General features: G+C 44.2%; 1 protein-coding gene across 9 annotated transcripts in view; it reads right to left on the reverse strand.

Annotated features, from left to right (window-relative positions):
- The window catches only part of tacc2 (transforming, acidic coiled-coil containing protein 2), a 54,406-nt gene that overhangs the window by 13,937 nt on the left and 20,003 nt on the right, over nucleotides 1–20,466 (reverse strand). For all 9 annotated transcript variants that reach the window (XM_079280421.1, XM_079280417.1, XM_079280418.1 and 6 more), the window contains 2 exons: nucleotides 19,145–19,444; nucleotides 24–130 (listed from right to left, as the gene is read on the reverse strand). In XM_079280421.1, coding sequence (XP_079136547.1) covers nucleotides 24–130; nucleotides 19,145–19,444 — 407 coding nt within the window. The remainder of the gene's footprint in view (nucleotides 1–23; nucleotides 131–19,144; nucleotides 19,445–20,466) is intronic.

The following is a 20,466-nucleotide window of genomic DNA, read 5'->3' on the forward strand; positions in this document are numbered from 1 at the left end:
AGGGCATGATTTTCTTACCCTACCTTTGTCATCGGACGTTAGTTGCTGGGTTGGGGGATCTATGGGAGAAAGAGCCTTCACTGGGGTTGTGGCTTCAGGGGTCTCAAACGCTCCATCAGAGTCTGAACTCCTATAACAAAAGATGAGCATACATCAGACTGACATCACTTGAACTCGTGACTGCATCTGGATTATTGACGGCATGCGACGGTGAGCTAAACTTCTCTCCTTCAGACAGTGGACATCATGAATGACACATCTTTCTCCCAAGAAAGCAGTTCCGATACTGTTCTTTCGTGCTTCAGGTCGTGAGGGCAGCAGGTGCAATTTCCAGCAGTGTGTATGTGTTCAAACAAAAAAAGGCCTTCAGGCTAGTGTGTGTTTCGGTTTTCATTTCTTGTGGACTTTAATGGCTACAAATGAAACCGCTGAATCTGCAGTGAGGCGACGGATAATAACACATCTGGGACACAGGATCACCTTAACACACACATGCAACACCAATACTCACACGAGACCACCTCAAGATCTGCATCACAGATATGAAATAGATAGGGAGAGACTGAGGGGAACACTGAAACTGGAGAAATTACCAATTTCTGAATGACAATAGGCTGTAAATGAAAATTACAATGTTATCATCCTGCGCAAAAGACATATTGATTGGTTTTCCTCAGCAACAAACAAATATACACACACACACACACACACACACACACACACACACACACAAAGCGAAGCTCACCAGATAAACCTGACTACTAAGGTCCTCCTGTCTCACCTCTGTCTGAACGGTTCCGTGGCAGAACTGATCATGCTGTCATGACGTGAGCCCCAGGACAGACTCCGGAGGAGCCCCAAAGCCGGATCCGAGCCCGGGCTGTCCCCGTCTCCTGCCCCTCCCAGCAGTGTGTCCCAGCCCCAGCGAGCCCACTGCAGTGGCGACAGAGCCTGCCACGTACTGACTGCCATGGCTGCCGGTGGGCTACACCTCTTCGCACCACGATGCTACTGCCGGACACACAGGTAGACACCCACAGCCTCTTCCCGAGATGACGATTGAGACCACCGGATCCAACCTTCCCTCCGTCTCTTTTACTCTATGGTCTAATATCTCTTTGTTTTCAATCTACAATCACAGTCCTTTCACGTTCCTCTTTGTCATCTGTAGCCACATCAGTCTGTCTCCACTCCTCCCCAGTAGATAAAGATGCCTCCCAGTCTAAAGGAGACTGGCTGCAGAAGCCCACTGCCTGCAAACTGTATATTCTGTCTCTCTCGCTCTCTCTCCCCCCCTTTTCTCTCTCTCTCGCTCTCTCTCCCCCCTTTTTTCTCTCTCTCTCTCTCTCTCTCTCTCTCTCTCTCAGTCTCTCTCAGCCTCCCTCCCTCTACCCCTCTCTGTCTCTTGCTCCAAAACCATGTTGCTGTATCCACACGGAAGAAAAGGATGTTGCCCACCAGTCAAAGCTGCTCTAATGAAGCTTGCTCATTACATATACCACCAATGCATTTGATACTCATATCCTTTGTGTGTCCCTTTTCTGCCTAAAACCCAGGTCACTTTCACAGACGCACAGAAACTGAAGAAACGCATATTTGGCAAACACTGTGTTGCTATGGTAACAGGAGGTTGCTCCCGCCATAAGTTCCACGTTGGAAGTAAAGATGGCGGCACACAGTCCAACACACACAACTGGGGATTGCCTAACTAGTGAGGTCCAGTGAAGTGTTGCATGATATAGAAAACGAATTTAGGCATGCTGCAGATTTTTGAGGCAAGAAGCTGCTTACACACACACACACACACACATACACACAGATTGTGCTCGACACATTTTCACAGCCAGAAACTGAAGAAACATATATCTTTTGATAACTACTGATATCTGACACAGTGATTTTGCAATAAACAATATGAAAAAGGCAATGGGTAGAGGAAGCTGCCATCATTGTGGACCCCTATACCTCTTTAACAGTAACGCACAAATACAAGAGCATAGACAGGACAAGAGACATGTTAAATGACACCTCCATGTCCCTACGCTATATTGATCCACCTAATCCATAGGGATTCAGCACAGGGCGTTGCTAGAGCAATTGAGCATTATATGGGGGTCCTTTGTCACACACACGCAGACATGGATCAAATAAAAACCTGTAGTATGAAAGACATGGGGGGCCTGACACACCATCTAGCCATCAATATGCCCGATGCAACCAAAATACAGAGCTGGGACAACACTGTTTATAGAGGAGGCTGGTAATAAAATAGTTTTGCTGTCATTGCAATATGTTCACTATCCCTGGGGTCACATCACAGCAGAGATGGAGGTTCCTGTAAGCCAACAATATGGCAAGAGTAACATATTCTGCTTGCGCTGCAATTTGCTCCACTGACAAATCCAAACTATACATCAGGCTACACATGCTCCAACATGGTATAAAAGTATATTTACTGCCTGTTTATTACAATGTCATATATTAGATCCCCACGCTGAAAATCCTTTAAAAAAAACGTCCAATTATTTGGAGGGTGGAATGATGCAAAAACAAGACAGCACATGGCAAAGTAAGGAGCCAGAGCTGTAATCTCTGTGAGGGCCCAGTGTGTCCCAGCAGGGTGAGACTGGTCTGCCTGGAGATCCATCTGGGTCATAATGTCAGATGGTCTGAGGCTCCAAGGACAGGACCCACTTGCAAAGACCAAATAAGCTTACACCAAACAAATTCATCTATGAAGACCTGTAAGAGATGTAGCCAAAGCTGCTCCTTTGAGGAAAGATGGAAATAAAACTGAAGACAGTAGGATAATAAGGCAATTAGGGCTCATTTCATTGCTCCGTTCATGTCCTTGCGGAGGACATTTTTCATTTGACTGCAAACACTGTGTTGCTATGGTAACAGGAGGTTGCTCCCGCCATATGCTCCACGTTGGAAGTAAAGATGGCGGCACACAGTCCAACACACACACACACACACACACACAACTGAGGATTACCTAACCAGTGAGGTCCAGCGCATGATATAGAAAATAAATGAAGGCATGCTGCAGATTCATGAGGCAAGCAGCTGCTGCATCAGCATTATTCTGTTCACAGCACATAAAGTGATTTAATAAAAATATAAAGAAACTGCATTTTCTTTTATTCTACTCATCTGTTCCTTGCAGAATGGTTCATATTGATTATCTGTATTCAACATTTAACAATTGGCATCTAATAGACTACATACTGTGTTCTCCATATAATTATACATTGAAATGAGAGCTGTAATTGAATAAATGAATAGCGTAAATACAAATCAATCTCGGAATGTCTTCTGTGTTAATACAGTCATATTTTTAGCAGCTCTTATGTGACTCGGTTGCAGACAAAACATAGTAAGGGGATAAGCAGCGTGCGGGCGAGCAGCCGGGGTATGGGGGCCAACAGAAACAAAGGGAGCAGCAGTTAATAGCAGCCTCTCACAGGCTGAGATGACTGCCTGGAGACAGAAGCTCTGCAGCGTGCGGCAGGGAGACGCTCCATATCAGGCAGCCACACTCTCTCTCACAGAGTCTCTGCTTCCAGCAAAATCCCACTCGACCTGCCTGAACAGCTTTCACAGCGCTGGAGGGAGAGCCATCGCCCGCCCCAGGGGAGAGGAGCCTCGGCTACACCGACATGTAAACCCAACACCACCTGTCTGTCCTATATATGCACATCGCCGAAAAAGGTTTGAAGATGTTGCCACTTATTTGCTCTTGTTAGAATTTCAGAGTGATAAAGACTCAACTGTGATTTGATGAAAGCTGTTGTAAAAGTAAAGGGATAGATGAATGGAGGCAGGCTGCTGGTCTCCAAGCAGCTGTGTGATTAGCCTCAATGGATTAGCTGCCGCACACCCCCCCCATCGTCTCTCGACTATCTAACTCCTCTCAACCCTGGACTCAGCTGTCATCTATTTCTTTCCATTCAATCCTTTACCTGTAATTCCCTTGCTTTCCCTCACCTTCCCCTACATCACTACAATTAATCATCCCTTTTGTAGTGGCCATTTGTCGGCTAAATCAAACTTAAACAAATAATAATCAAACGCCACTGATGCACCGTGGTCGGTATCTTTACGCAGCCAGAAGAGAGTCAAATGTCCAAGCAGGATTCAATTTTGGTGTGTTTATTAAATAAATCAAATAAAACAAGCAAACAAACTAATTAACAAACTCCTGTCGTGCTGTCTCTCCTGTCCTGTGTAGCTGGTAAAAACTATACGCCCACCCCGGTGCATGCTGGTCCTACCTTTCTACTTGTTTAAATAGCAACAGGTGCCCACAGTAATTACCCAAAAAATAATAGAAACAAACAAATTACTATTAAAGAGAAAAATAATCTTAACATATGAAACATCTACAATAATTAAACAATACTACTTATAAATGAAATAACAAAATACAATATCAAATAAATAGCTCCAACATTCCGGCCCCTAATTGTGCATAATATCACAATTATTATTCTCAAACGAGCTATTCCTATAATAAACATGACCTAAAGTTCATCTTCTTCTTGACTCCTACAACAAAAAGAAAGATTAGAGAGAGAGAAAATAGAGGTCGAGAAAACATCAGTCCATGATGTTTAGTCTGCTGCTTCCAAAAGCAGACAGAGCTTCGTCACCGGCCTCTCCAGAATGCTGGTCCTGGTTTGAAGTCGCACAGACCGCACCAGCCCCTTTGTATCTGGTCTTGCCTCCAAAACTTTTCCCATCATCCAAGATCCTCTTGGAGCTGTAGAGTCCGCAACAAGGACAATGTCTCCAGCAGTGAGGCTTCTTCTTGGCCTTGTCCACTTTTGTCTCTCTTGCATTATAGGCAGGTACTCAGAGATCCATCTCTTCCAGAAGAGTTCAGCCATGTACTGTACTTGCTTCCACCTTTTCTTGATGTATAGATCACTTTGAATGAATAGTCCTGGTGGCATGATTGGTTTGCCTTTTAACATTAGAATGTGGTTTGGTGTGAGAGCTTCAAGGTCATCTGGGTCATCTGAGACTTTTGTGATGGGTCTGTCATTTAGAATTGCTTCAACCTCACAGAAAATAGTCTGGAGCCCTTCATCGTCCAGAATTTGCTGTTGCAGAACTGAGGTGAGAACACCTTTCACTGAACGAATCAGGCGCTCCCAGATGCCGCCTTGATGGGAAGCTGCTGGGGTGTTAAAGTTCCATTTTATGCCATCCTGGACCAAAGCCCTTTGAATTTTGTCATGATTCAGAACAGCCAGACTTTCCTTCAGCTCCCGGTTGGCTCCAACAAAGTTTGTGCCATTATCCGACCTGATAGTGGAGACTGCACCTCGTCTACAGATGAACCTTCGTACTGCATTTATACAGGAGTCTGTGTCTAGTGTATATGCCACTTCCAAATGCACAGCACGACTGGTTAGACAGGTGAAAAGCACTCCATATCTCTTCAGAAGACTTCTTCCTCTTTTAACATTGATGGGCCCAAAATAGTCAACTCCAACATTTGTAAAAGGAGCTTTATCAGGCAACACTCTCTCCTCCGGCAAGTCTGCCATCTTCTGTTCACCAAGCTTTCCTCTGTTGCGTCTACAAACAACACAGTCAGATATGACTTTCCTGGCAGCGGAGTTTGCATTGATGATCCAGTACTTTTGCCGTGACCTTGACAGCATGTGATTTCTTCCAGCATGTCCCAGCTGATGATGGATATGGCGCAAAATCAGCGTGGATACATGCAGGTCTTTGGACAAAATAACTGGATGTTTGGATTCTGCTGGCAGTGCTGCTTTACTCAGCCGACCACCAACTCTGAGAATTTCATCATCCATTACTGGGTCTAGTTTGTACAGCGGACTTTCTTTGTGGATGTTTTTAAAGCATCCTTTCAGTGAGGCAATTTCAGCTTTGAACTTGTGTCGTTGTACATATTGAATGATTGACTGCTCTGCCTTAGCAAGATCTTCAGGTGTTATTCTTTGTCCTTTGAGTGTGGCTTTAAAGCTTTGAACTTTTCTTTCCACTTCATGCTCCCGATTCTTCAGATCGTCCTTTCTGAGGCCTGCAGAAGCACAAAACTCCTTTCTCTTCTGTCCCAATAACAAGAGACGTTCCTTGACCTTCAGAAACCAAGCCACAGATGTTTTTAGTCTAGTCCAAGATGAAAAATAGTAGATCAGGTGGTTGGTGGCATTTTCCAAATCCTTGATGATAGCATTTACCATTAAGTCCCTTTTGACCTCTGGGTCATCTGCAGAAATCACATCAAGATTCCCATCAAGTTTAGGCCACTCCTTCTTTGACTGATAGAGAAACTCAGGTCCACTTATCCATCTCCTGCCTTTCAGGAAATCCTCAGCTCTCATTCCTCTTGATGCTTCATCTGCTGGATTATCCTTGGAACCCACATATCTCCACTGATCTACATCTGCTGCTTCTCTGATGAAAGAGGTTCTGTTTGCCACAAAAGTGTGGAATCGTCTGGTTTCACTAGAGATATACTTAAGGACTGTTGTGCTGTCCGTCCAGAAGACTGACTTCTCCAGCTTGAGTTGCAACTCCTTCCGAAGCATTTTATCCACACGAACTGCAAGAACTGCGGCTGTGAGTTCCAGTCGAGGAATTGTGGTCTGCTTTAGTGGGGCAACTCTGGCCTTTCCCAAGAGAAATGCAACATGTACTTTATCATCAGTTTCCAATCTCACGTAAGACACAGTTCCATAGCCAACTTGACTGGCATCAGAAAAGTGGTGAAGTTGTGCTGTAGCAGGTTCTCCAAAGTCTCTGGGCTTAATACAGCGGTCCACTTTGAACTCAGACATCCTTTGCAGGTCCTCAAGCCAATTAGACCATTGTTCAGCGAAAGAGTGGGAAATAGTGTCATCCCAACCCAAGTTTCTCCTACAAAGCTCCTGCAGTAACAGCTTGGCTGGCATGCTGAATGGGGCTAGAAATCCCAAAGGGTCATAAAGTGAGCTGACCACTGACAAAATGCCTCTTCTGGTATGATAGACTCCATGATGAGGGATATACCACACCTTTCCATCACTTTGTTCGAGTTGATCAGCAGGTACCATCTCAGCATATCCTTGAGTTATCATGTTGTTTAGGAATGCGGTATATTCCTCTTTAAATGGAACATTCTTGACAAATTTTCTTTTCAGGCTTCGGAGGCGCTGTTCTGCAACACAGCGATTGTTAGGCAAGACAGAATTTTCCTGTCTGAAAGGTAAGTCAATACAGTAATGGTCTCCAGTTAATACTGTTGTGTTGCTCATAACATTCATGAACTTGATATCTTCTCTGGACATTTCAATCTGCTCCTCTGATGATCTCTCATTAAAGTCATGGTTATACTGTTTAACCAGCATTCCTTGCAGATGTTCCACAGAGATTCGGTTGGCTGTTACAGCAGGGCAGCCACTCTTACTCCTACTGCTCTCGCCGCGAAGTGGACCATTAATGACCCAACCAACTCTGGTTCTGACCGCATAAGGCCCTTCATCCTGGCTGTTTATCAGCTCCCAAGGCTCCATCACTTTTGGAGCATCAGTTCCAATTAGTAGCTCAACACCTGCGTCAATGTCGTGGAGCTTAACATCCTTGAGGTAAGACCATTGATCAAGATCCTCCTCTCGTGGGACGTTGAGTGCAGAAACAGGCATGCTCCTTTGAGTTAAAACATCAGGTAACTCAATGAAATCGTTTGTGCTCATACCAGACACTTCAAGGCCTGACAGAATATGTGCATTTACGATCTTCTTTTGATTCATTGTTCTCAGCAGAATACTAGTCCTTTTACCCTTCAAGTTCAGTTTTCTTGCCAAGTCCTCTGTACAGAATGTGCCGGAACTCCCTGGATCCAAGAAGGCATATGTCTGCACCGTTTTGTTACCTCTCTGGCTCTTGACTTTGACTGCGACAATAGAAAAGATGGAATTATCTTCATAACCAGCCCCGATATGGCCGCAGGTTTGAGACATGGTGGTTGAGACACTTGGAGGGCTCACAGACTGTTGGGCTTGTTGAAAGGTTGTTCTTTTGTCTTGCCACTCTATGTGAAGGACTCCTGGGTGCTTTTGGTGACACACATTGCAATCCAAGCGACTCCTGCAGTCTTTGCTTGTGTGGCCTACTTTCAGGCAACCAAAACAAATATCCTGTTCTTTGATAAAGTTAATTTTATCACGATGTCCTTTAACTTTAAACTGTGAGCATTTATCCAATGAGTGACGACTTTGTTTACAAAACAGACAGTTGTGAAGAGAGGAAGACGTCTTGTTTCCTGTGTACTGAGTGATGACTCCTTCTTTCACTGCAGTAACGTTGGTGGCAAAGCTGCTTCCTTTTTTCCTTTGCTTCAAGTAACTAACGTTGGAGACCTTCAAGTTGGTAGGTTGTGAGTCCTGAATGTTGCCAAAAAGTGGATCTGAGGCAATTCTGACTTGTTTTTCAATGAAAGCAACAAGATCCTCAAACAGTGCTCTCCGGCCACGTCGCTCTTGCAGATCACAAGCAACATTTCTCCACCGTTCCCTTAACTTATAAGGAAGTTTCAAGATGATGCTCCTCATATTAGATGGTAGGTCCAGTTCCTTCATATGCATCATTTGCTCTGTTAGATTTGAGCATCCTCGAAGAAACAGGGAAAATGATTGCAATGCTTTAAGATCTTCACTTTTAACAGGCGTCCAGCTGAGAAGCTTTTCCATATACGTAGATGCAATTTTGTATTCGTTTCCAAAGTGCTCTGCGAGAAGACTTTTGGCTCTATGGTATCCCTGATCTGAAGGTAGATGTTGACAACTGCACACCAAGTCTCTTGGCTGCCCCCTGGTGTATTGTTCGAGAAAGTGCAAACAGTCACTCCAATTAGTTGTCTTCTCCTCCACTCCATTTTCAAAAGCTCTGATAAAAGACCTGTACTGAAGAGGGTCTCCATCAAACACAGGAATGTTTCTTACAGGCAGGACAGAGCACAGATTTTGCTGGACCAGCAGAGCAGCGATGTCATTTTGTCTTTGCATCACATTTACAATGTCATTCTGATGGGGTTGAGGTTGCACAAGTCCTGCTTGACTTTCATTCACAGTTTGTGTCGTTTGACCTGGAGAATCAGTCTTTACGAGCATCTCATCAATTTGTGTGTTTGACCTTTGTTTAGGCCTAACAACCTGTGGTTGCATTATGGGATCAGACACAGAAATGACATCCTTTTCAACAGGAACAAAGGTGTAGGCATGGGGATTTAATAGTCTTGCTTCTTTGAACTTGTTCCTTTCAACATAAGAGTTCATTCCGTCTGAACATTTTGAGCCACGCTGGGATGAATTTATTTCCAAGACATGAAGCTTTGCACTTGTAGCTGCCAATTCCGTTTCAAGTTCCAATTGTTCCTTTTCTTTCTTCAACTTTTCTTTTTCCCTCTCCAACTTTTCCTCCTGAGCTTCGATTAGATGTTTCCTTTTTAGAGCAGCAACGCGCTCCATCAGAGCTGCCTTGTCAGCCTCAGCTCTAATGCGTGCAGATGATGTTGATGAAATCCGTGATAGCTGGGAATGTGTCTTTACAGAGTTCATCTTTACACTTAACACATTAGAAGCACTATCTTCAGGGTTTATTTCATCTGCAACACCTTGGTGGTCGAGAGAATCTTTATATGGCTGCACATATGGGTGACCCATTTCAGACAGCCAGCCTTTTACCTTTTCAGTGAAGTCATAGAACATTGTCATTTTTTCTTTGAAGTACAGATTTTGCCTTGTAATTTCATCTTGAGGTAAAGGTAAGCTCACAAAAGATGTATGCATGTCATTTGCATCTTGGTAACACTTGATGAATGTAAAAAGCTCAGCATTCACTGAATTTACATTTTTATTGGAAGTCATTAAATCACTTATGTTTCTCAAACACTTTTTGGCTTGTTTGCATTTTGTGGTCCTCTTTTGCTGGTACATTTCCGTGTAGAACTCCAAGCCTTTAGAAGTCATTTTAATGTCTCTTCTTGCTGACGGCCTTTCAACATCCGTCGCCTGAACGTCAGACATTTTGAACACTTCTTCCAAACTGCTTGTCACACATCAATCAAATCCGTCGGACGTGAATGCAGGTAAAGTGCAGCAAAAAACAGCAAAGGCGCTTACAGGCCGCTCCTCCAATTCACCACACACACACACTGCAGTCGGGCTTTTTAATGAATGAAAGCCGCTGATAGTGGTGCGCGGGTGTTGCGCAATGTCCATTTGTAGCGCTTCAACGCAGTCAGGCTTAAACATCCAGAAGCACGTACATCACTGTGAATACAGACTTTTAAACTCCACTCGTTTCACCGTCTTCCTATACGGCAGTCGTATCACGTACCCGTTTCTTCTGAGATGTTTCAGCGCTGTGTTGATCCGGTCCAAAGCAGTTGTCCCGCTGATATTGAATCCAAGAGTGATGAATGAAACAATCCTCTTTGATCATCCATACAAAATCCAAAAACGATCCAACCAGTTGTGGCTGTGGTGGGATCGGTCCTTTGAGTCCAAGAGCTAAGCTTTTACTTTAGTCCAAGGGCGTAGTTTTTACTTTATGTAGTGGCCATTTGTCGGCTAAATCAAACTTAAACAAATAATAATCAAACGCCACTGATGCACCGTGGTCGGTATCTTTACGCAGCCAGAAGAGAGTCAAATGTCCAAGCAGGATTCAATTTTGGTGTGTTTATTAAATAAATCAAATAAAACAAGCAAACAAACTAATTAACAAACTCCTGTCGTGCTGTCTCTCCTGTCCTGTGTAGCTGGTAAAAACTATACGCCCACCCCGGTGCATGCTGGTCCTACCTTTCTACTTGTTTAAATAGCAACAGGTGCCCACAGTAATTACCCAAAAAATAATAGAAACAAACAAATTACTATTAAAGAGAAAAATAATCTTAACATATGAAACATCTACAATAATTAAACAATACTACTTATAAATGAAATAACAAAATACAATATCAAATAAATAGCTCCAACACCTTTGTTATCTTCTCCTCATTTAGCGATCCGTCTCCGCTGTTTAGGTGCTTTCAATATCAAGTTGATTTTTGATATGCTGCTGGCCTTTTGTGCATTAAAGAATCATTAGTGCCTGTCTGTGAGGCATGAAAATGGGCGATGTGGAAGTTTAATGTACATATGAAGATGTCACATGCGTTGCCTTGCCAAATGTCAGTGACAAAGCAATGATTAATTCATAAAATGTACAAGTTAAATTAGATTTGATCATAAAATGTACATTTTCACATGCCATTAGGAAGAAAATATTTCACAGGATGTACTTTGATTGTATGTTAAGAACCGTAAATGTCTTGTTTTGCTATGTTTTGTAAGAGGGTCAAATTCTAAAAGAATAAAATATGGATACAGTACACAGTATACAGTCACTCCTATGAGGTAGAAATAAAGAGACCAACAGAGGGAGCTCCTGTGCTTTTATCCCTCTGATGAATGAGTGTCTGGATATAATGTATTACATCATAGGCACTAAATACCCTGTGAAACACCACAACAACCTATTTTCATTTTATAAGAGCCTCTTCGGACACAGATATGATGTGGTGAGCAGGGAGACACCTGTAGATGCTTTGTAACGGGGAAAAAGAGAATAAATCTGCTTTTGTTTTCCGCAAATGATTCATATGGAGAATCACTCTGCACCTTCGACAGGTCGTAAAAACAGAGCAGATGTCTCTCATCCAGACCGACGTCAACTCTCATCTCTTGTATCCCTTCATCCAAGAAATCCACTCAGTCTCAAAACAAAGAAGCCACCGAGGAGAAAAAAAGAGTGTCAGACTAAAATAATCTCTCCGTGTAATACCTCATCCAGCCTAATCTGAGACTTTGACAAGCAGCAGATGGCACATGAAAATACAACAGTGAGTCAGAGCACCGGTGAGGAGGGGGTTCAAATATCTCTCCATTTTGAAGATGAGATCAGATGCCATAGGTTCATTTAGTCGTATACCAACCCACCATTAGTGCAGACACAAACACACTGGCCCCTCATTTTAGATTCCCATGGACTCAGTAAAAGCCTAAAAGCCTGTGGACACAGTGCTTTCATTCAACGATGAGAGCCTGAACTTTGCTGCTGATATTCTTGGAAAAACATTCAGTCCGCTGAGGTCTGAATTTAGCAGAGCTTTGAAATTTAAAAAATGACTTATGTATTATGCTATAAATCATTCATTTCTACGTTACAGACAACCCACACACACATGCAGTCACTCTATTTCCCTTATCCCTCCCCTGATTCCCCTGATTCCTCCTCCCCTGTGCAGTAGCGTGTCTGAGATATAAATAAAACACAGCAAAGTGGAGCACTCTTGCTACGTCTCCCTCCCTCTAACTCTCTCTCTCTCTCTCTCTCTTGCTCTCATCCACTGAGTTATCTCCCTCCACCCCCACACAGCGTGCTCTATTTCAACACCGTCACCAGCTCATGCTCCCAGCGTGGCAGTCTCGTCCTCCTTCACACAGAACAAAACATCACCCCACCAGCCTCCCGGCGGCACCTACTGCACTCATTGCCTAGTTCTGGTTCCCACAGGCTCACCAGGAGAACTTTCATGTTTCATCCGCATACAGTCGAGGCACGCTGGAGCATGTGTGCCTGCACACGTGCTCCGATTCTTCCATCCCTCTTTACATCACAAAGGCAAACAACAACAATGACGACATGCTCAGTTGGTCACATTTTACAGTCTGAGAAGGTTTTATGACGGTGCGCATGGAAGGATAGAGTGAAGAAAAGCAAAAACCTGTGTGAGGGAACAGAACACAATGTCTCACTGAGATGTTTGTCTTGTCAGGCTTCATCCTGCAACAGTAAATAACGCCAAACACGGCAACCATGCCCATAATATTATTCAAAGGTGATTGCTTTTCTGCATAATAAATCACCTGCATGAATGTATGCTGCATGGAGGAACTGTTTAAAGCCAAGAATAAATAAAAGAAGCAGTTGGAGCTGCTCTCTAGACCCTCCGCTTTTTAAATACGGTGATTTTCTTGATTTTGATCACACCACTGAACATTTCCAGACACTGAGCAAGTTAAGTCAAACTCACATGTGTTCTTGAGAGGGACAGGGGGTCTCTCCTTGCTCCATGGACTCGTTGGCTCCCATCCTCGGCTAGCTCTGCCCCCCCCCCCCCCCCCCCCCTGCCTGGCTCCTGTTCGCCAGCCACCCTCCACATCCACCTGCTCCCGCCACCCCCTTTTCCAAAACTCTGATCCTTACAGAGGAGGCAGGCAGTCTGTGTCGGAGGAGATGAGCACCGGCTAAGCTTACTGTGCTGCAGTGCAGCGGATGAGCGATGTCCCGCTCGCATCAGGAGCAAAGCAGCGGATGAGTAAGGGCGCCTCACTTTATGCACCGCATCCCTGAGCCTCTGCTGCTCACAGAATATTCCACTTTCTCATCTGGCGGCATAAACACCAGGGGGAATAAAATCTCCAAGAGTAGAAATTGCACGAAGAGAATAATCCAAAACAAATAGGATGAAATAACAATCCTGTTGTCTTGCGTTCTTGCATGAGTGTCTGAGGTGCCTCTTCTCTGTTTGGCTGCTGATATCGCTGAGCTGTGTTGTTGCTCTCCCTGCCACCTCCCCCTTCTCTCCTCCACTCTGTCCCCTGACTCCAGCCTCCTGTGCCTTTAAAAAGACAAGCAGCTTTTTCTCGTCTGCTACCGCGACTATGCAGGGGAGCCGAACAATAGCAGACCCCCCAGAACAACCCCGCTGATGAACAGGCGCTTTCCCGTTCTCTCTGTCGACCCCCTTCTTCCGCTCTCCCACAGCAACCGTACCTCACGCCTTTCTCAGTGCACAGTGAAAACGTCACTTTTGTGCCTCCTTTTCACACAATGGATGCTTCCAACACTCGTGCGTGGCCAACCAGAGTGATGCCTGAGGTAAACAATAGACCATGAGAAAATAGTATGTGTGTGTACTATTCAAGTCTGACCCTATTATATTCCCTTTCATTCAAGCCACTCCACCAGCAACTGTGTACCAGCACACATTGACAAAACAGGCATTATGAGACCAAAAAAAGAGACCAAAATCGAACTCCCCATCAAACAAAATGTTCAAAATGTTGAAGATATAGATTTCAATTATAGAAGCTTAATCCAGAGCTGTCATTCTTTGCTGAAGAGGAAGGGACATACATTTCTGAGTGAATACAGTCTATGAGTTTAAATCCCTGGACAGCAGGCTGGGTTGGTGATCTAATTTACTGGCACTCTCATCAAACATTGAATCGCATCAAAGACTGGAAGAGCAATAATTGTATTTTGTCTTGCCGTTCTCTTTTAGACGTGTGTGTGACAGACACAGGGAATGTGTCTTGTGGGATGGAAATGAGAGTAGGAACAGTTTCTGCAAATCTCCCATTGATTTTCAAGGAGCAATGGGAAAGAGAGGCGTTGGGAATATGAGAAGAATACATTGATTGTACACTCATGGGAAAGTGAGGAAATGAGAGCTCGCTACAATAGCGACTCCAGCCTGAAGCACTTGGAGTCACACAAACTTGCTGTCATCAGGTTTCAGGTGTCGTACCTCAGCCTACAAAGACTAAAAAGAAAGAATCTCCATTTCAACGTATTGCACAAAACCCAGTGTTCATGTCCAACCTAACACCACATTTGAAAAGTTGAGCGTTTGCATGTAAACATGAAGTCCATTAACTGATGTTAAGACTTCTAGTCTCGGATGAGCCTGTTGGTCGATGTTTTACAGCCCGAGGGGATAAGTCAATGTGATTCCCACTCACAGCTCCCAATAAAGACCCCTGCCAAAGCAAAAATATTGATTGCTCTTGCCATCCCTACCCCCATACCAGTTGTTGTAACAAGATGTATCTGGGGCAGAACATCATGTGAGAAGTACAAGTTCCTATTATATCGAATGACTGACATTAAAGTCCTCTTAAGAGCCTGGCCCTGCGCTGCTGTTTCAACTCTCGACCAAAAAAAAAATGAAGAAATAAAAAATTCAACAAACTCAGTCACCGGAAGATATGGCTGTGGCAGTTTTTGCTGAAAGATTCATAACGATGCTCAAGAGGAATCAGGGTCACCACAATCCTGCAAGGGGTTTTAAATGGAAACAGTGTATGCTTCTAAGCAGACTGCGATGGTGCAGAACAATTCGTGGTTTCATGGCCGTTCGTTGAATCTTCGTGTGAAGATTTGGCAAAACCGTATTCAGTTTAAGCATGTTAGTAGAACAAAATGTAACCCCTGAAATGGGTTTTCAGGGGTCAGAATTAGATATGATAAGTGTGACTTATGATTAGGGGGTCATTGTTAAGATGTACGTTAATTACAGGTATAGTCTCAAAGATTGCCAAAGGCTTAAATTAAACAAGGAAAACAGATTTACCCCTTAATTTGGCACGGCTAAGCTCAAGAACCCAAAAACTATTCAAACAACCCTAAGCAAGAAAAGATGCAACAAACCGCAGGAAGGACCACCCTTCCACAGAAAATTATAGGTTTGGACTCAGTGGGTCATGACAAAATATCAAACTAAAAATACACTGTGACAGTGACATGGAGTTCAAATACGTGTTTTGGGGGATCCTGGTTTTAGATATCTGTGACAGGACGCTGGTTGCTGATCTGATCCCTCTGATCCTCCTGCTGAGCAAAGCGTTGTTTCTCACATGCCAAGAAAAGGCTGCATTGCTCCCATAAACAATCACTCGAGGGATCAATTCCCTGAGGCTGTGTCTACAACACATCCACGCTCAGACTTCCTCCGTCTGCATTTACAGTAGATGTTCTTAAAACAGATGTTTGAGATTCTGTGGCAATTCCTTCACTTTGTGTCATCAAAGTCAACGGTAAAAGGTAAAAAGAAAGGCCAGCCATCCGCCCTTTATCTCCCAGACGTGTGTTGTGAGCGTAGAATATAATGGGGAGAACACATTTGTCACATACACAAGTTAACGAGGAGGGCTGGCCTTGCATTTGACTGTCACACTCAAACTAACATACCAGATTAAATGTATAGTTTATACCTGCACACATGTTGGCATAGTCGCGCCTCTGTGTGTCTTCAGCACTCCTCTCTCCTCTCTCCTGTTACCTAACACAACTCTCAGATATCGTAAATAATAAACAACACTATTCTATCCTCGCCCCCTCAAAATTCTGGTCCTCTATGAGCAAGGGAGTCTTTTAAAAAGACAAAAAGTATCAAGTCACAAGTAAATCGGTATAATTCCACACAGAAAACAATACAGAGTGTTGAGCTGGTGCGTCACCCTGTGTTGCTGTCATATACCTGCAGCATTCGACAGCAGAGTGCAGAAACAGGCAGGCAGTGGACCATGAACACTGGGCTCTGTGAGGAGAAAACACCCTCTGCTGGTTGTAAGTAACAGTGCACCATTAATGTGGCTGAGTGACGTCATTACCTCTTATAATATACAGTAAGTTTATGAAATAATTTGCAAAACCAGGAATAATTGCAGATGAATGTGAAGTATCAGCTGTGCTGATAGCAAAATAATGAGGAGCATTTAAATGTAATCAGTATCAGTGTTATGAAAGAAAATCATTGTCTTTTGTAGCTTCGTGCCATGAATAGGGCAAGCAGCTTAAATGGCAAGAAATCAGCCATGATATGTCAAGTGGTTATTATAAGCCTTAATGTGAAAAAGCATGGTGTGTAAGTGATCTACTTTATCCTCTAATGTTTAAAAGATCAACATATAAACATTTCACCCTGATGCTTTTGCTATATCCACCATTAACAAGCCACAATTATACAGTATACATTTTAGTTTCCATGACCACTAAGTTCATACATTTGCAAATCCCGTTTCCTATGAGTTCATGTGGTCGACATGCATGGCAATGCTAATGTGTAATTTTATGAGGTGGTAAAACTGGTTGCCGAAATAGAAGACGAGAGAGTTGCTCTGGAGTTCACTTAGAAAATGGTAATAACGCTGTATGTGACATATCAGTATATAGTCAGCGCTCTCACAATTCTATTTCACTTATTTCCTTATCGGAATAGTTAAGCATTCAAGGAATTGGTCACCTTCTTGCAGACAGTTAGAGGAGGAGATTGATGCCACTCTCATGTCGGTACGGTAAATATGAAGCATGAGCCAGCAGCTAATTAGCTTAGCTTAGCACAGGGATTCCCAAAGTGGGGTGCGCGCACCCCTGGGGGTGCGCGAGCTGCCTCTAGGGGGTGCGCGAGAGGAAAAGTGTAATGGCGGTCTGATGGTGTAATAATATTAAATATAAAAAAAAAATGTAATTTTAATTTAAAAACTGTCAGGTGGGACATCTGAAGCTATCAGTCGTAAAAGAGGAGAGGGACAGAGAGAGAGAGAGGAATCGGAGGCGAGGGGAACGGAGAGGTGCAGCACAGACAAATCGGGAGCACATCGGCCCATCGCGGAGTCAAGGTGAAAAAGAGGAAACAAGGGTGAGCATCAGACTGGGAAAAAAAGAGGAAATATGATGAAAAGTATCTGTGTCTGGGCTTCACTTGGATTGGCAACGCAGATTCCCCAAAGCCACAGTGCGTGGTGTGCAGCGAGGTTCTGGCTAACAGTCTGAAGCTCTTATTTACGTCACCACCTGAACACCAAGCATGCCAGTGCAAGTCAAAAGCCCCTTACATTCTTTATATCGAAATTGGAGGAGTTAAAAAACAGCCAAAAACAACTGGAGTCTCATTCATGTGTTGGTCTATAAATGACGCACTACGGGCTTCATATCTGGTTACAGAATAGCGAGAAAGGGGCTACCGCACACAATCGCCGAAGACGTGAGCTTGCCAGCTGCCAGAGAGATGGTGGAATGTATGATTGGGGAGAAAGAAGCAAAAAAGTTGGACATGATCCCGGTGTCCAACAACACTGTGTCGCGCCGCATCGATGCTTTGTCCGAAGACATCCTGGCTACATTAGTCGCTCATTAATTGTAAATTAAATGTGATAATCTGCCTCTGAGCCTGTGCGTGTGTGCTCGCATCCGTATTGCTCTTTTAAAGTGACGCCTTGTGTCACTGAAAGTTATTGAAACTTTGTTGCAGTGTTTCAGGGCGTTTTCACACCTTCAGTTCGTTTGCTTTGTTGCAGTTGCTCCTTTGTTCGGTTTGTGTTCACACTGCAACATTTAACAGCGGACTAAATCTTGTAAACAAATGCCACGCGCGAGCAAACTGTTCTCTCATTGGTCCGATTCTTATGCGGCTATGAAGGCTTAAAAGGCTCTGTTGCTTCTTTTTTTTTTTTTTATTAAGGGGGGGGGGGGGTGCGCGAACCCAGTCGGGATGTAGAAGGGGGTGCGCGGCCTAAAAAGTTTGGGAACCGCTGGCTTAGCACAATGACTGCAAACAGGAGGAAACAGCTAGCCTGGTTCTGTCCAAATATCCATCTACCTGGCCCTCTAAAACTCAATATTTAACACATGATATCTTGTTTGTTTCATCTGCACATTTTCAATTTAAATTAACAGTTGTCGGGGGTTTATGTGGCGTACTATTTCTTGGCAGGGTACCGTCATCAGGCAACCCGGCAGACACTCCAAGTGCTACTGCAACCAGCCAGGAAATAGTCCAGCACATAGAGGTGTGGCTGGACAGATTGTGTTACCTTTGGACAGAGCCCGACTAGCTGTTTCCCCCTGTCTTTATGCGAAGCTAAGATAACTACATGCCTGCCCCAGCTACACATTTACCATGTCAATCTTTTCACTGTACTCTCTGCAAAAAAAATAATTAAAAAAGAGAATAACCATATTTCCGAAAATGTTGAACCATCCCTTTAAGTTAGAAAAGGGAAACGGCTTGGATGAGTACATTTCCAGCAGTTTCTCTCTCAGTTCAGGAGCTCTGAAAATCAACATCTACGAGGTAGTTCAGTGTGCCAGATCTCGATTTAATGCTGTAATTTGACCTGAACCCGGGGTTAAAAGGATAAGACATGGCTACTTTTCGTCAAGCAGGCTAAAGGGACTAGTGTCAGCACTGGACAAATCTACTGTGATCATGAACTTCACAGTGACATGAGAAATGACCCAATGAGCTGGTTCAGAAACAGTGACAGTCAGAAAACGTTCATGTGCATACCTTAAAGGAGGGTGGCAGGGTGCAGAAGCAGGGAAGTGGTCCTCACACTGGGAAGCAGGGATTACAGGAGGGGAGGCGGGGGCGGGAAGAGGAGGAGGGGGAGGAAAGCAGGGAGATGCAGGTGGGGTTGGTAGAGCTTCACGAGTGTGCCTCTCCGGGGGTGTAGAAGGGGGAGTGGTAAATTCTGTGGTGTCTTGGAGGTGAGCAGGGATGGCAGGCACGAGGTGGTATTCGGAGGTAGGAGGGGGGGGAGAGGCAGGGACACGGTCGCCTCTCACTGCCTGCTCAGCGAGGGAGGACCTGCGGGGGAGGGAGCACAAAACATCAACATACAGACCGGACACAAGAAGGCCAAGAGCTGCGATTCGGAAACCACTCTGAGGACAGACTTCACTTGCCTCCAGAAAAATGAACCATGACGGAAACTTACCTCAAAGTGGAGAAAGATGGAGCACTCGTCTGGACCTAAAATGCCCACCACAACCATACTAATTTTAAATTAGAACAAACTGTAACTCCTCTCATTAGTCCCCTGACATGATAATCCTAGTTTCCCTTGCTTGCTCTACTTGCTTGAGGACGTCTGGCCTTGTGATCAATGGCCACCTGGTGGAGTGGATTTGGCCCCGATCCAGGCCCATCTTATCAGGAGTGGTAGGCTCCCTAATCTGACACCCATGCAGCTGTTCCCCACTTGGGGCATGCCTCTTGTTTGGCTCTAAAAATACCCCAGTAGCCTCTTCTGCAAAGGAGAGCTTCACCATACCTCCATCAACCAAAGCACATTTACAGAACTCAAGCATCAAGTCAGCTGAGCAGCACTTTCCGAACGTCCTTTTCGAGCTCATGTCGGACTGAAACTGAGCTCTGTTATTCAACATCTCCCTCTCAGAACTTAATAACATTTAATGAGGGCGTGTGCTTTTCTTAAGGGCGTAGCGAGTCACAGTTTGCGTCTAACACTAATCTGGTTGCCATTATAGGACAGAACTTTCTAATTGATACAGGATGTCTGCAAGAAGACAAAATGTCCTGCAAATCCACATATGAATTTTAATTTGGTCCCATTCCTCTCGTAACAAATCCTCAGTCAGTGACTTACACCAGCGGGCCAAAGCTATACATATGTCAGCATCTGTGGCCAACTTGGCACATGCAGCCTGGAAATAGAAACAACCGAAGCACAACATAGTCCGAGCAAACTGTCATAAGGATCACTGCTGCGTCCAAAGATGGACAAAAGCTGCAACGGAGAAGATAGAAAAATAAATCAAGCGTATATAGAGAAGAGAAAATGACCAAAAAAAAACATGTCCCTGGAC

The sequence above is a fragment of the Melanostigma gelatinosum genome (assembly GCF_949748355.1).
Source record: "Melanostigma gelatinosum genome assembly, chromosome: 12".
Lineage (NCBI taxonomy): Eukaryota > Metazoa > Chordata > Actinopteri > Perciformes > Zoarcidae > Melanostigma > Melanostigma gelatinosum.